The following is a 13,607-nucleotide window of genomic DNA, read 5'->3' as shown; positions in this document are numbered from 1 at the left end:
CTCAGCGTTTTTACTATTTATAGTTTTCATTCTGGACTTTATCTTTAAAAAAAAAAGAAGATAACCGGAAGTCTTGTGTTTTATGCTAACAAATTGTAGCTTGGCTGTGGTGCGACCGCTGTTCAGTCGAGGTTTTCGTTTTCGCGAAGACTGAGTTTACAGTTTGTACTGTTATATAATTTAGTAGTCGTTTGGTGTCTCGTCGGCTCCTTCCTCTTCTCTGTTGTTGATTCCCAACCGTCCAAACAACCGGAATGGCTGAACCGAGCGGCAGATATCAGCAGGTATGGAAACACTATCGGTAACTAGCAGCTAACGCGTTAAAAGATGTAACATCACGTGTTAACGTCGGCTTTATATGCTGTTAAAGACGATGACAAACACTTGTGTCTGACGGTGTCACCTTCCTGAAAACGGATCTCATTGTGATTATCGTCCATTAGGTCGAATGTGTTTGCGATTCATGTCGTTTAATTTTCAATCGGGTGGAAGATGGCTGTTGGCGTGACACCAACGCTAACATTTTCCGTGTTTGGATGTGGCACATGACCCACTGCACAGCGAGTGGGCGTGTTTGGTGGTCATCTAAATCCACTGGGTAACCTGTTCAGCGAGGTTTATTATAGCCTACTTATTAAAAATTAAATGAGTAGAGACTGGTTTGTTGACCTTATAATCAGTTGTTCATTTCAAGAGGAATTTACAGGAAATGATTGCAACAGAAATAAACATCAATCAGTTTGATCACCTGGTTGTCGTCTGGCAGCCACGGGACAATGTGTTATTTGCATCAATAAAGGAAAATGTCAAATGAAAGGAGTTCATTAGAGTCTTATAATAGTGGGCAGTATGTAACATTTCCTCCATCTTGGTGTATGTGATTAAAAGATGCACTTACCAATATTTGTAATATTAACCACAGATTAAATGAAAGAGGTGTCGCTCTAGTAAAGTAACAATAATGTCAGGAAGTAAAGTGACATTTTTTTATCAACCTGACAAAATTACGTTCTTGTGGGAAGAAAAGAAAAGGCAACACTGTAACTTCTTTACATTCTAATAGAATGTAAAGAAGCTACATTGTATCAGAATGTAATTCTTTACATTCTAATAGAATGTAAAGAAGCTACAGTGTCTAGAATGATTCTGTTGAAGTTATTCCTTTTTAAAATGTTTTAGACGAGTCACTAATCACTTTAAAATAGTGATTATAGCTGATTTAACTTACAGACATGAGATTGATCTTCTCATGTCACTCTTTATACAATGATATAAATTCATCCCCGTTTTATTGATATCTTACGAAATATTACTCCTCACTTTTCGTGCGTTTTTCCTGCAAAAGTCCAGCAACATGAGTCTGTTTTCGCTTGTTACATGCATACTGTCTTTTCAAAATAAACTTCCATCTTCACAGGAAACAACTAAGGTTTAGAGACTCACTGGGTTAAGCTAGAGAGTGATTGGAGTTAATTATTTGGAAATGCACAAGTTGCCAGTTCCAAGTTGCTGTTGTCCCCATTTTCCCTCGAATGTAATCTTATGGTGGGATTACAGTTCCTTAATAGGAAACTATAGGACCACGAGAGAAACAGAGTGTTAATCGACTAAGCATTTCTTTGGTGGAGGACAGCCTGACTTCCCGCTTGGTATTCGGCACTATTTCCGTGGTCTTTCCTGGCTGATGATCAAATCTCGGTTTTAAAATCTAGCTGATTCAAGAGTAAGTGGCCGAGTCCCGTGTGTCCAACTTTTAATAAGAGACAGAAATGAGCAATCATTTTTAATGTTCTACATGCTTGGAACACTTTGTACCAGTGACGGAGCTAACAGTGTTTGCCTGCACCTAAGGTTCCCTGTGAGCCTGTAAATGAACCAGGATGTGGTTGTTCCTCCTCCCACAGCTGCCCAATGAAGAGGACCCAGAGGAGAGTCCACAGGTAGCAGCTGACGCTCCGCCTCCATACAGCAGCATCACAGTGGACAATGCCGGTAAGACCGTGACTCATCCAGATGTTTCCCTGGTGCTGAGGGGATTTGCAATGGTGGCTCGTGGAGATAACCGGAGGAAACACGGCGCTTTAAGATATCTTGAGCCAGTGAATGATACATAACGGTGGACTACAGAAAGAACACAAGGGCATTGTATGTGGTGTTAATATTGATATCTTTATAACTGCTGTATACCGCACCAAAAGGATAAATAAATAACAACTCAGGTCAGAAATAAATTGGTCCTTCAGGGATGGTCCGATGCTTTAATATTGGGTATCTGCTGATACTGAGTCCAATCCTATACTTATATTTACCAAAATGTACACTCAAATAACAGCTATAGCCTTCTAAATTTAGCTCATTTTATTTTTCACGAGCTTTCTTGATCCAAATACTGAAGGTGTTGATTCAAAGCTATAAAATTGATCGGCTTTAATTATCGATATGATATGAATACAAGTCTAACTGGGAGAACGTGACCGTCGGTCGGCCTCTCTGTGGGATGTAATAGCTGACTCGTACATGTTTAACCCTCTTCCGGAACAGCAGTCAAACATTTGCTCTATGAGCACATTCTCACCCCGTAGAGATTTGTCTCGTTTGCATAAGCAGCCCTTTTATTGTAATGTAAAAAGTCAGTTTGGGGATTAGTGGGACATTCTAGTTCAGAGATCACCTCCACGTCTTGAGCCCGTTTCCACTTGCAGAGCTGCGTGCAGTGACGAGTGATGTAAAACTTCAGCCTGTAGTTTGTGAAACTGTGCCGTTTCTCCTTCAGCCTACTTTGACTACAAGGAAGACGGGGCTTTCCCCAAGCCGCCATCATACAGCGTAGCGACCACGCTGCCTTCCTATGACGAGGCAGAAAGAACCAAGACTGAGACTGCTGTTCCCCTGGTAACTGGGAGAGTGAGTATCTCACTTTTTTTTTTGTGGTCACATTCATGATGCACACTGTAGCTTCTTGTGTGCCCAAACACTTCCTGTGTTGTCTGCAAGGCAGGAAGTGTTTAGCACCCTGCGATGGAAAGCTTTTCTCTTCTTGTTCTGTCTTCAGTAATGATCGGGTCTATTTGTCTTTCCGACGTGACATTTATTATCTCTGATTAAATGACATTCAGTAATATTTTTGCACATAATGACCACAGTCTATGTCTTAATGCCTCAATCTCCCAGGCCCCCTGAACTACCCTCTGTGCACTTTGCACCCGAGTTTGTTTCTGGGTAAAATCTGAGTAAATATGTGTGCAGCATTTGAAACGTGAAGGGAGCTTCATCCTGTAACATGTTCTGTACTGATGCAGGGTTTACATTACATGGTATTGAACCTGTGACGTAGCTTAATAGAGAATTTATTGCAGTTGGGAATACTATCAGGTAGTGACACCGTTATATTTTAGCAGTTAAATCCAGAAAAAATACAAATATATTAATATACAATTATCGCTGCAGTTCTGAAGAGCGGTCCAGTTCCTTGATATTCTGTCGCATAATGAAGTTGGATTTCATACTGTTAAAATACAGATCTAATGTCCGGTGCTTTAGTTGTTATTATAGTATTTTACAGTGTTATAGTGACATATTTTACAGATTAAAAATAAGCCTTATATTTAAAAAGGGGGGGGGGTAAGCAGTGAAATCTCCATTCAAGCTGTTGTTGTTTTGCTGCAACCACATGTTACTAAAAACCAAAGCCAAAAACCTTCTTCTTCCTCTTTACAATTCAGTTGTTCATCTTTGGTAGTGTAATCCTTTTGATATCCATGTTCTTTTATAAAGACAAAGCATTGGTTTGCAGGAACCTTTTTTATCTTTTCCAGTTACTGTGTAGCTGTCTTTTTCATTTTCACTTGCCATTAACTTGCATTTAATGCCCGAGGGAGTGTTAGAAAACAACAGCGGTAATCTCACCTCCCGTGTGCAGGCTTCACCACAGAGTCTCTCCGTCTTATCCATCAGAAACTAAACAACGGGCCTTTTTAGAAATGACTTTCAGACAGCTCATTGCTGGCCTCTAGTGGTCACTGTGATGCATTGCACTTTGTCTGCATGTGGGGGCCTCCTGTTTGATTTGCTGCTGTTGTGTTTCTCTGCCACACGCTGCCTTGCGCTCAGCAGCAGCAGCAGCAGCCGGCTCAGCACAGGGAGCGCCTGGAGACTTTTGACGATGTAATTCGCAGTTCACTGGAGGTAACTGGGAGGAGTGGGAGGAGAGTATGTGTTGTGTGGGGAACGCAGATGTGCCCACCGTGTTGATGTATTCGGTTCCTCACCCTTCGTGTGTGTTTGTGTATTCAGAGTGCTGTAGTGCTTAGTTGATCTACCGGTTCTCCTACACTGAATGTGACTGACTCCAGACCTTTGTGGATAACGTGACACTGATGGTGTTAAATGGGCTTGCTGTGTTGTGGTGGTTCCATCGGTCTCTTGGTTGTTTGTGTTGTATTTACTCTGTTTTGAGCAGAGCTTGGTTTCCACTCATGCGCTTGCCCGTGCTCAATCACAATTCACTTTGATCTCCGTCATTACTTTGTACTTTGTGAATTGGTTGAAATAAACACACGCTTTATCAGAGTGATTGATTGATTTGTTGACTGGGAATAGTTTGATAGAAGTAGAGTCCTTGGAAGCTCTGCCACTGCCTGGCTGTGGTGAAGCTCTGTGAATGCTTAAATAACTCGGCTCTCTTCTCTCTTTTTTTTTTTTTTTTTTTTTTTTGCTCCCCTGTCGCTTCTTCTATCGCAGGATGAAGACTTTGTGACCAGAGACGACTTCGAAGACGCCGATCAGCTGAGGATAGGAAATGACGGCATCTTCATGCTGACTTTTTTCAGTTAGTTACTCCACCTACTCGTCTGTTTGTCTCTCTTTTCTCTCCCATCATCGTCTTTCATCCTTCGGCTCTTCTCTTCCTAGATTTGTGCAGAAATGACATCTTTTTCTTTTTTGAGATACAAATGAGTGAATTTCCCGTCTTTTCACAGTTTTTAATTTTTTAATTTTTGCTGACATGTCTAACGCTCTTTTTTTATTTATTTTTTTCCTCTCTGTCCAGTGGCATTCCTGTTCAACTGGATCGGTTTCTTCCTGTCCTTCTGTCTGACCACCTCAGCAGCCGGCCGCTATGGGGCTATCTCAGGCTTTGGCCTCTCCCTAATCAAATGGATCCTCATAGTCAGGGTATGACAAGGAGACCCCCCCCCCCCCCACACACACACACACACACACACACACACACACGCACGCATATAATGTGGTTTTACAACACAAAACACTCTGGTGTGTTCATGTTGTTGCCGTAGTGGTTGTCTTATTCTGACTGCCTTTCTGTTGCGTTTCTAGTTCTCCACATACTTCCCCGGTTACTTTGATGGACAGTACTGGCTGTGGTGGGTGTTCCTGGTGTTGGGTAAGTAGCCAACCTCTGAACTTGAGTGATTCAAATAGAGAATCGAATGTTTTTGTCCTGCTTGTGACACATGCGTGCTCAGTGGAGCTCCACTGCAGCAGTGTTGAGGTCTCATATACGTTACAGAGTCTTAATTATCCTGTTATTGACTACAGCACATAGAGGGGCAAAGTGGGAAGTTTAAAATTAAATAAATTAACTAAATTCTCATAATCACAATCAATATTTTGATATTAACAATAGATTACTGTAGTGAATTACAACTCCCTTTTATGGCACTTCCAGTTGTCTCACTTTACCTTTGTTGTTTTTTGCTCTCCAGGCTTTCTGCTCTTCCTTCGAGGATTCATCAACTATGCCAGAATCCGCAAGATGGCCGACACCTTCTCCACCCTGCCCCGCACCCGAGTCCTCTTCATCTACTGAGCTCACAATCCACCAGTTTTCATCATCATCATTTTTCTCCCCCTTTTCAGTGAAACATACTGTCTGGTTTTATCCAATCACAACGGGAGAAAAGAACACGTTCCCCCTCTGCTTGACATGATTTGGACAATACAACTGTTGTCCCCTTTTTGGTGTAAAATAGTGAAATGCTGTAAAAACCCTTCAGTTGTTAGTGGTGAACTGTCAAGTGCTATTTGCAGTTATGAAGTGTGTGATGTATAAATGAATGCCTTATTTACCGTTTTACTGCCTGTTGGTAGCAGCAGCATGAGCTGTTCTCCTGCTAGCCACCAGGGGGCAGTCTGGTTTGTGTTTTCTCTCACCAGTCTTCTTTCAGATGATGTCATGGCTCTCAGCCCCAGGACTCAGTGGGTCATTTTGGGGGTTATGGGTTGATTTACTCGGTGTGAACTCATATATTTCAAGTACCAGTTTAATGTGCTTTTAACCCTTTTGACTAATGCGTCATTCCCTTGGGGAAATAGTGTATAATTCAGATAATATAAGACCGAAAACGGAAAATGATTAGATTTTGTTGTGGTGCAGGCGCTGAAAAGGTTGAGGGTGGTATAGAAGATCGAGGGCCATGTTTCCCCTCATATAATTAGAAATGGTCCTTACACACACTGTAATCAGGAGTGTTGTTTCCTTACATATAACACATGTATGTCATCAGAGAGGCAGGCTGGGGATCACTGCCCTGCTCAAGGACCCAGTGAGAGGAATGGAATAAGCTGATAGGCTGTCACTCCATTCACATGTGCAATTAGACGCCCTCATTGGTCTCCAATGAGGAAAAGAAAAGATCGTATTGACAGAAGTGATTTGGAAAAACCGCCCTGTAAAGAACATGGAATACGTTATTCAGAGCAGAGGTTATTTTCTTCTTTGACCCAACAATGAATTATTGAAAGAGTCATTCTTTTTATGTACATCCTCATTGTAGTGGAAGTGGAATGATTCTTTTTCAGAAGAATTTCAATATCTGGCTTGGAAAATGTTTGGAATTAAACTGGAAAAAGTTCATTTTGGTGTTAAGCTATTTATTACATGTTAATAAGCTCCCTGTAAAAAACGTTTTCAGCTTACAGTAATGCCACTTCCTCTCAGTTACGCTTGTTGATATTAACCAAAGGGAGGAGATATTTCTCTCACGGCTGGATTTTATTAAACATTTACATACAAACATTGCAGTCAAGTCATTCCATGCTGTTGCGTTCAGGTGTAGCTTGACTTTAGGAACACTTTAAAGCAACGCATTTCAAAGAATCAACAGATTAACATAGACGAAAAATAATTATTTTTCTCTAAACTACCCAAATTAGAAGAATATATCAAGGACTTGAGAATTGACATTCTCCCAGTGGATGATAAATTGTTTTAGACTTGGATCAAGTTTAATTTGTACTCGACCTCACTCAGAAAGCAATCTTCCATGTGAAGTGTTTTATAGTGTGTCTGGTGTGTGGAGGATTCAGAAAGGTGGGGATCGGCCACAGAGAGAGGAAGCTGAGCTGACCACGACGTTCAGTTACTGACATGAGACGTACTTTTAGCCATGCTAAATGTAACACGCAGGAGGTGTGTGTGTGTGTGTGTGCGCGCGCGCGCACAGGAATTGAGATGATTTGCTGGTGGCGGTTAATTATACATGTCAGCAGTGTTTTTCCTTGCAGTTGGAACAGGAAGTGAAGGTCACCCCACCTGGAAGACATGTGGCACCGACTGACAGGGTTTGGTTTCACTGGAAACTTTTACTGTCACGTATAGTGTCACATCAGCACGGTTGGATGTTGGCCTCTAGTGGTGCTCAGTTGACATGACATTAGCTCCTTTCAGGTCACCTTTCACAGGGCACAGAGGGGAAAATGTCACTTTCAATTCACTAGAAATGATTATTTTACAGCATGTGATTACAGTATTCTCAAGAGAATAACAAAGGAGTCAAGCAAACCAGATTTCCATGCTTGCAAAAATCCAGTCTTAAGGTGGATATTAATTGTGAAGTCACTCCATGTGGTCCATGCTTTTTTAGAAAAGTGGTAAGATTAGATGACAGGAAACTCTGAATTTGACTGCATGCTGAGAGGCAACTGTTGAATGCCGGGTGACATTAATAACAAATGTTTCTCTTCCCTATAAGCTATACACTTCCTCTGCTGTTTACCTCTGACTTGCTGCACCACTGCTTTCTGAAAATCACATTTCCTGAAGTCATTTCTTCCTATGCACTGTTCACTTTGGAGAAAACAGAAACAGCTGTTGGTCAGAAATTGCAGATGTGCAGTAGCTCTGGGACTAAAAAATGTGAACTCAAACTGTCTCAGCTTTAGAAAACAAATGAGTATTTTTAAGATAATCTTTTTTTATTTTACTTATTCGATTTTTCTCAGCAAAAATAGCCTGTAAAGCTAGGCGAGAGAATAAGACAAATGGGGCTAAAGGTCCTCCCCCAGACCATCAACTACAGTCCACTGAACCACCACATCACCACAGCACCCTGGATAAACAAACTTCATTTTGCCAGGTGCAGACGGGTTGAATCGCTGACAGTGTTTCAGCTGTAAATTCTGGCAAAGCACACACAACAAAATTCCTTATCATCGAACACAGATTCAGCCTCAGTCCACTCGAATCCCTCTGTAACGTCATTCCTCCTCTGCTCCAGCAGGGTCACCCAGTCCAGGTGTTCGCGTTATCCAGATGTCATTCATAAAATAACTCCATTGTGCCAAGAGCTGTCTGTGTCTTGTCAGCTGCCCTCGATTTACAGAGACGGAAGTATTTCTTGGAGTAATTGATGGGAATTATGTGTGCTAGCCAAGTGCCTGCACTGCTTGCATGTTTTAGCTATCAAAAGATAAGAGGAGACTTTCTGATTTACAGAGAGCCTGGGAGTGAGCCGAAGAGACATGCTGAACTTTTCTGGCTTATTTTAGATTTCGATAAAAAAGGTTTTTAGTGACACAGAAAGATAGATTTTGATATTTTTTCTTTTTGTTCAGGCTCAAATAAATACTTTGACATTTTGGGCAAAACACTTGCTTTCCTGTTGGCAGTTGAATGAGAAGACGGATACAGCTCTCAAACAGCAGAGTGGTATCGACCTCCTCACTTAACTTTCGGCAAGAGAGCGATAAGGATTGTGTTGCATGATCATCACTTTCTCTTTTTTTTTTATACCTCGCTCATCAACTTCCACTGTTGGGCTTGAGAGCAAGGCACTTTGAATTTAAATTGCTCCACTAAAGTTGCTCAACAGCACAATAATGGCCATATTGAGCAGCTGCCAGGTGTGAAACTACTACTGCTGTATGAAGGTTAAAAACAAAAATCCCTCCCATACATGGGACACGTGGGATACATCAAATTAGAGACACCGATTTGCACGAGACAAGAACGTTTCACATGATGTGACCCTGGATCAGATGTGTGTTCGCTTTGCCACACAGATCACGTAGATTGCTCACTAAGGGAAATTGTTTTGCAGCGTGTGCACAAAAACACAGAACATATAAAAACCAAATCACGGTCTTAGTCCGTGTTAAAATAAGTGCATGAGAAACAATACAGCAATAATCAATTTACAGCACCAGCATGTTGTGCTAATAAGAGTTCCAGAGGGCACTGTTCTGTTCAAATGGAGCTAAAGCTGCCTTAGTTTTCTCAGAAAGGCAGATGGTGGAACGAGCGAAAGGCCGGTGGAAAAATCACTTGTAACATGTTTATCCTCCTCGGTAAGGCGTAGATAAAAACGCTCGGCTTTAAAAAGATCCATTCTGTTAACACAAGGGGGGTTCTGGGAAATGTGGTCTGAGATATACTAGCGATGACCATCTCCTCCACGCTCTCACTTGTACTGAAATTATACCAAGATATCAAATTTCAACCAAGATGAATTGATATCAACAGATGAGCGCTTACATGATTAATTAAAGGCCGCTGCAGGTGTTCCACCGGAAACTTTTCACATTTTTCACAAGAATTATTTATTTCTAAGACAGAATATCCTGCCAGAAGTTCCCATCACTTTAGACAAACGGCAGTCGGTCAGAGCCTCCTGCTGTCAGTCTAAGTTTCAGATGGGAGGTTTCCCAGGATGTGGGGAGGATGTGGGTTGCATCCAAATGACATCCGTCTTTTTCTTCAGTGTGTGTGTGTGTGTGTGTGTGTGTGAGTGATTGGGGGCAGGGGGAGGGGTGTTATCGTTGATGTGTGAGTCATCCTGACCCTCCCCTCCTCTCTCTGGCGTATTCACGTGTGTGCGTATAATTGTGTGCGTATATGTGGATGTGCTTGCGTGAGCGTCCCAACGCGTATAGGCAATGCGTGTTTATGTTGGAAGTCTGCAGGCTTCTAATGTCAAAAAACAGGCTATGATGTCATTTTTACCTGTATGTGTGTCATGGCGAATGGCGTGAGCGTCCCTCTGTATTGTGTGTACGCACGTGTGCGTGTGTGTGTGTGTGTGTGTGTGTGTGTATGAGGTTGGTAAAGCAGTGGTGACTCATCCACAGGCCAACGTTGCCTGTTACCATGGGTCACACACAGCAGGTTCCCCCACCTCCCCATGAGCTCCCTCTCTTCTTTATCCTCTTCCTCCTTCTCCTCCCCCTCCATCTCGTCCTCTTCTTTTTCCTCTCTGACTCACAGATGACTCCCCCACCATCACCAATGACATCACTACCCCCTCCCTAACTTTGTTGTGGTGAATCATACTGTACGTTGAGATTTTCTCGGCTCCTCTCCTCAGCCAACCACCTGAATGTCACCCGTTCATTCATAAAATCACAATCAAGTTGCGGAAGCGTTTGTCTCTGACCACTGTGACCGTTAAGTGATTTCATCCATTATAAGATATGTGCAGTGATGTAATCAAAGGGGATTAGACGAGCAGGGTTTCAGAGTCACAGAAAGCTCCAACTCTAAATGCAATTTTTATGTCTGTGTGTGTTTAAAGGAGGCGACATGTAATGATAAGAATCGTCTCCTGGCTGAGTTACTGGAAGTCCACAGAATCAGAAGGTGGGAGCTGTTGAAAGGTTCAGCATTTCAAAAGATGGAGGGTCAGTTTAAAAGTACTCGCTGGTGTGTTTGACCACTAGTAATGCTACAAAGGAATGCTTTCAAGCATGGCTATTTTCTTTGTAACGCATATGGCAGGCTCAATATACGTGCCACCGGTTTCATGCTGTTCAGCTCAGGCAGGTGGTGGTGCAAACATGCAAACAAGCAGTGTTGCGCCAAAATAAGGAAGTAAAGATTAGCTAACGAAGTTATTGTGCATTTGAACACCCATACTACCATACTATTTAGTATGCCAGAAACATTTATTTTGTAGTCAAATGCAGTATATGCCAAAAATACCAGGATGTCCTACTGCATCCATTCGCAGTTTGCAAGCCAGCCTGTATTTCTGGCTATTCTGACCCACAATCTTCTGCAGCGGATATATGAGCAAGAGGGTCAAAGTTTAAGGTGCAATGTTATGACGAAGTAGTATGTCCCAATTTAATGCATAAAGGCAGCTGCTGTATGTCCTAAAAATATAAAGAAAATGTCTGTGAAGGACACATTTCATGCATTTTGGTGAGAAACATTGAATGTTCACATTTAATTAGAGTTGCTTGGTGCCATAGACATCCAGATATTAAACCAAACTCACCTTTCAATACCTTCAAATTGCAGAAAGAGAGACTTTTAGTTAGTAGAACATATAGAGAATCCCCCAAAACCTGAACATTTCACTAGCAATCAAAATGTTTTCTCTATCCTCGATAACTTGGATGTTGTTACGGTTGTTAATTAATTCAACAGGTATTCTGATTAGTATTATTCCACATGCATGACATTTTAAGTTTACCATTTTTTATACTTTGTTCCAAATTTGCGCTACTAAGACATTTTTCATGGCTGCTGGATTCTTGACAGTCGGCACGAAGGAATGTAAGAATATTCTTCTGTTGCATTCAATACAAGGTAGTCTGCATATAATAACACAAATTAACACAATGTCAAAGGCCAGTACAATAGAATATGCTTTCTATGGCCTTTTTCTGTCGCCCGTACACAAATGGCAGCGTACACAAATGGCAGCGTACACAAATGGTTTACTGTCCCTTCGATGTATTACCGGTAATCATCCATTGACATTAATGTAATGTCATTACATTTCTCCCTATATATGTCTTGCTGTGTGGCACTATTTAGTCTATACCGTGAAAAATTACCCCTGTTTCTCACTTTACCGCTCACCTCCGCAGACTGCTGACGAGTTAGGTTCTGCAGACGTTTCTGAATGTCACAAAACGCAGGTCCGTTGTGTTGCCTGTGTTATTGACTTTGCAGAACGTCTGTGAATGCCAGTGGTTGATAAGATGCCGCTGTATTAGACACAGAGAGGCGAGTTTGTCCATGACTTCATCCTGTGGTGACGTCAGAGACCTGGTTTTCTTTTTGCCTTCACACACTATTCAATTCTGCCTCAACGATTGTAGATCATTGGTTAAAAGCTGTGACTGTAATCTTCCCTCCGCTGCTACTGCACTCAATGTCTTGTATTCTATTGCAAATGTATTGTTGTGATAAATCACACAGCATGTTATACTTCCTATAACATCCTCTTCTTGGCTGCCACCTATTGCAATGCGTCACGCAGAACTGGTATTGTATTGTGTTCCTGCATATTGTACTTTGCATTTGACTCTGAGTTGTCACGTGCTCGGACACCTCAAACATACCTCCTGTCAACGGATTAATTACTGTTACAAGTCAGTGCTCTTGGAAATTTAGCTCACATTTGACTGCACATGCACACTGTAACCATGGCAACAATAAACCGTGCACAACAGTGATGGTTAAACTCAGACGTAAGGGTGAAACTAGCTAAAGTTCCAGTTTCTCTTATCGTATTTATTCGGTGAGCTTTCACGGTATAAGTGCTGATAATTTATTTACTACTGCAGAGTTGTATCATAATTTAGTGTTTTGTTCTACTGAAATGTATAATATTCTCGGGTGAGACAGTTTGTGTTCGTTCGAGTTGTGTGAATCCACCTGCCCTCTCCCTCTGTCGCGGCTTACAGGGCTTTTTTTGTGAATGGAGAACTGCTGTGCTATGACGGGAGGATGCTTGAATGGGAGGGAGCGACGGGTGGATGAATGGGAGGGATGGAGGGACGCATGTGCCGAGGGAGGGAGAGATGTGGAGGCTACGTCACATTACGTTTCCGCAGTGCATCAAGGGAACTGGTCTGTCTGTGACTCATACTGTCAGGATGGGGTGGGCAGGGGGTGATGGAGAGGGGAGAGAGAGAGAAGGGCAGAGGGAGGAGGAGGAGGAGGAGGAGGAGGAGACAGAGAGGAAGAGGATGAGGATGAGGAAGAGAGAGAAGTAAAGGAGGGGTCCGGTCTTTTTTTGTCCTATCTTTAGTTTTTTTTTTTCCCCTTTCTGTCGCTCCATCCCCCATCAGTGATGTAATACAGGTGACCTATTCATCACAGGGAGGAAGCCTTCCTCCTCTTCCTCTTCCTCCCCCCTCATTTGATCTCTGTCTCCCCTCCTTCCTCACTCCCTCCCTCCCTCCCTCTTCTCTCCTCGCTCAGCTGACTGGCTGAATGCATGAATGAACAGGCCTTGCTCCTTTTATAGCGGTGGGGGAGGGGATGACACAGGAAGCCATGGAGCAGACGCAGAGCAGGAGTGGAGGAAAGAGTGAGTGATAAAGAAGAAAGAGAGGGAGGAGGAGAGAGAGTT

General features: G+C 42.4%; 1 protein-coding gene across 8 annotated transcripts; it reads left to right on the top strand.

Moving 5' to 3' along the window:
* The first annotated feature begins 87 nt into the window (after positions 1–87).
* Positions 88–7,037, top strand: ndfip1l (Nedd4 family interacting protein 1, like). Of its 8 annotated transcripts, none has more exons than XM_076102643.1 (8): positions 88–284; positions 1,905–1,992; positions 2,774–2,892; positions 4,117–4,185; positions 4,741–4,828; positions 5,051–5,175; positions 5,338–5,404; positions 5,727–7,037. In XM_076102643.1, the coding sequence occupies exons 1-8, from the start codon at positions 255–257 to the stop codon at positions 5,828–5,830; spliced, it is 690 nt and encodes a 229-aa protein (XP_075958758.1). In that variant the 5' UTR covers positions 88–254; the 3' UTR covers positions 5,831–7,037. The 8 variants fall into 8 exon arrangements, with proteins under 8 accessions (XP_075958758.1, XP_075958757.1, XP_075958756.1 ...); XM_076102642.1 differs by having other exon boundaries at positions 4,114–4,185; XM_076102641.1 differs by having other exon boundaries at positions 4,111–4,185.
* Positions 7,038–13,607: the final 6,570 nt, after the last annotated feature.

This window comes from Anarhichas minor, unplaced genomic scaffold (assembly GCF_050575085.1).
Source record: "Anarhichas minor isolate MPS153535 unplaced genomic scaffold, ASM5057508v1 ptg000027l, whole genome shotgun sequence".
Lineage (NCBI taxonomy): Eukaryota > Metazoa > Chordata > Actinopteri > Perciformes > Anarhichadidae > Anarhichas > Anarhichas minor.
This window is presented reverse-complemented; position numbering and strand designations above follow the sequence as displayed.

Excerpts from the sequence above, each read along its gene's own strand:
- ndfip1l (XM_076102638.1), top strand. The coding sequence starts at position 255 with ATGGCTGAACCGAGCGGCAGATATCAGCAG. Across the intron at positions 285-1,904 it reads CGAGCGGCAGATATCAGCAG|CTGCCCAATGAAGAGGACCC; the intron begins GTATGGAAACAC and ends CTCCTCCCACAG. Across the intron at positions 4,829-5,050 it reads CTTCATGCTGACTTTTTTCA|TGGCATTCCTGTTCAACTGG; the intron begins GTTAGTTACTCC and ends CTCTCTGTCCAG.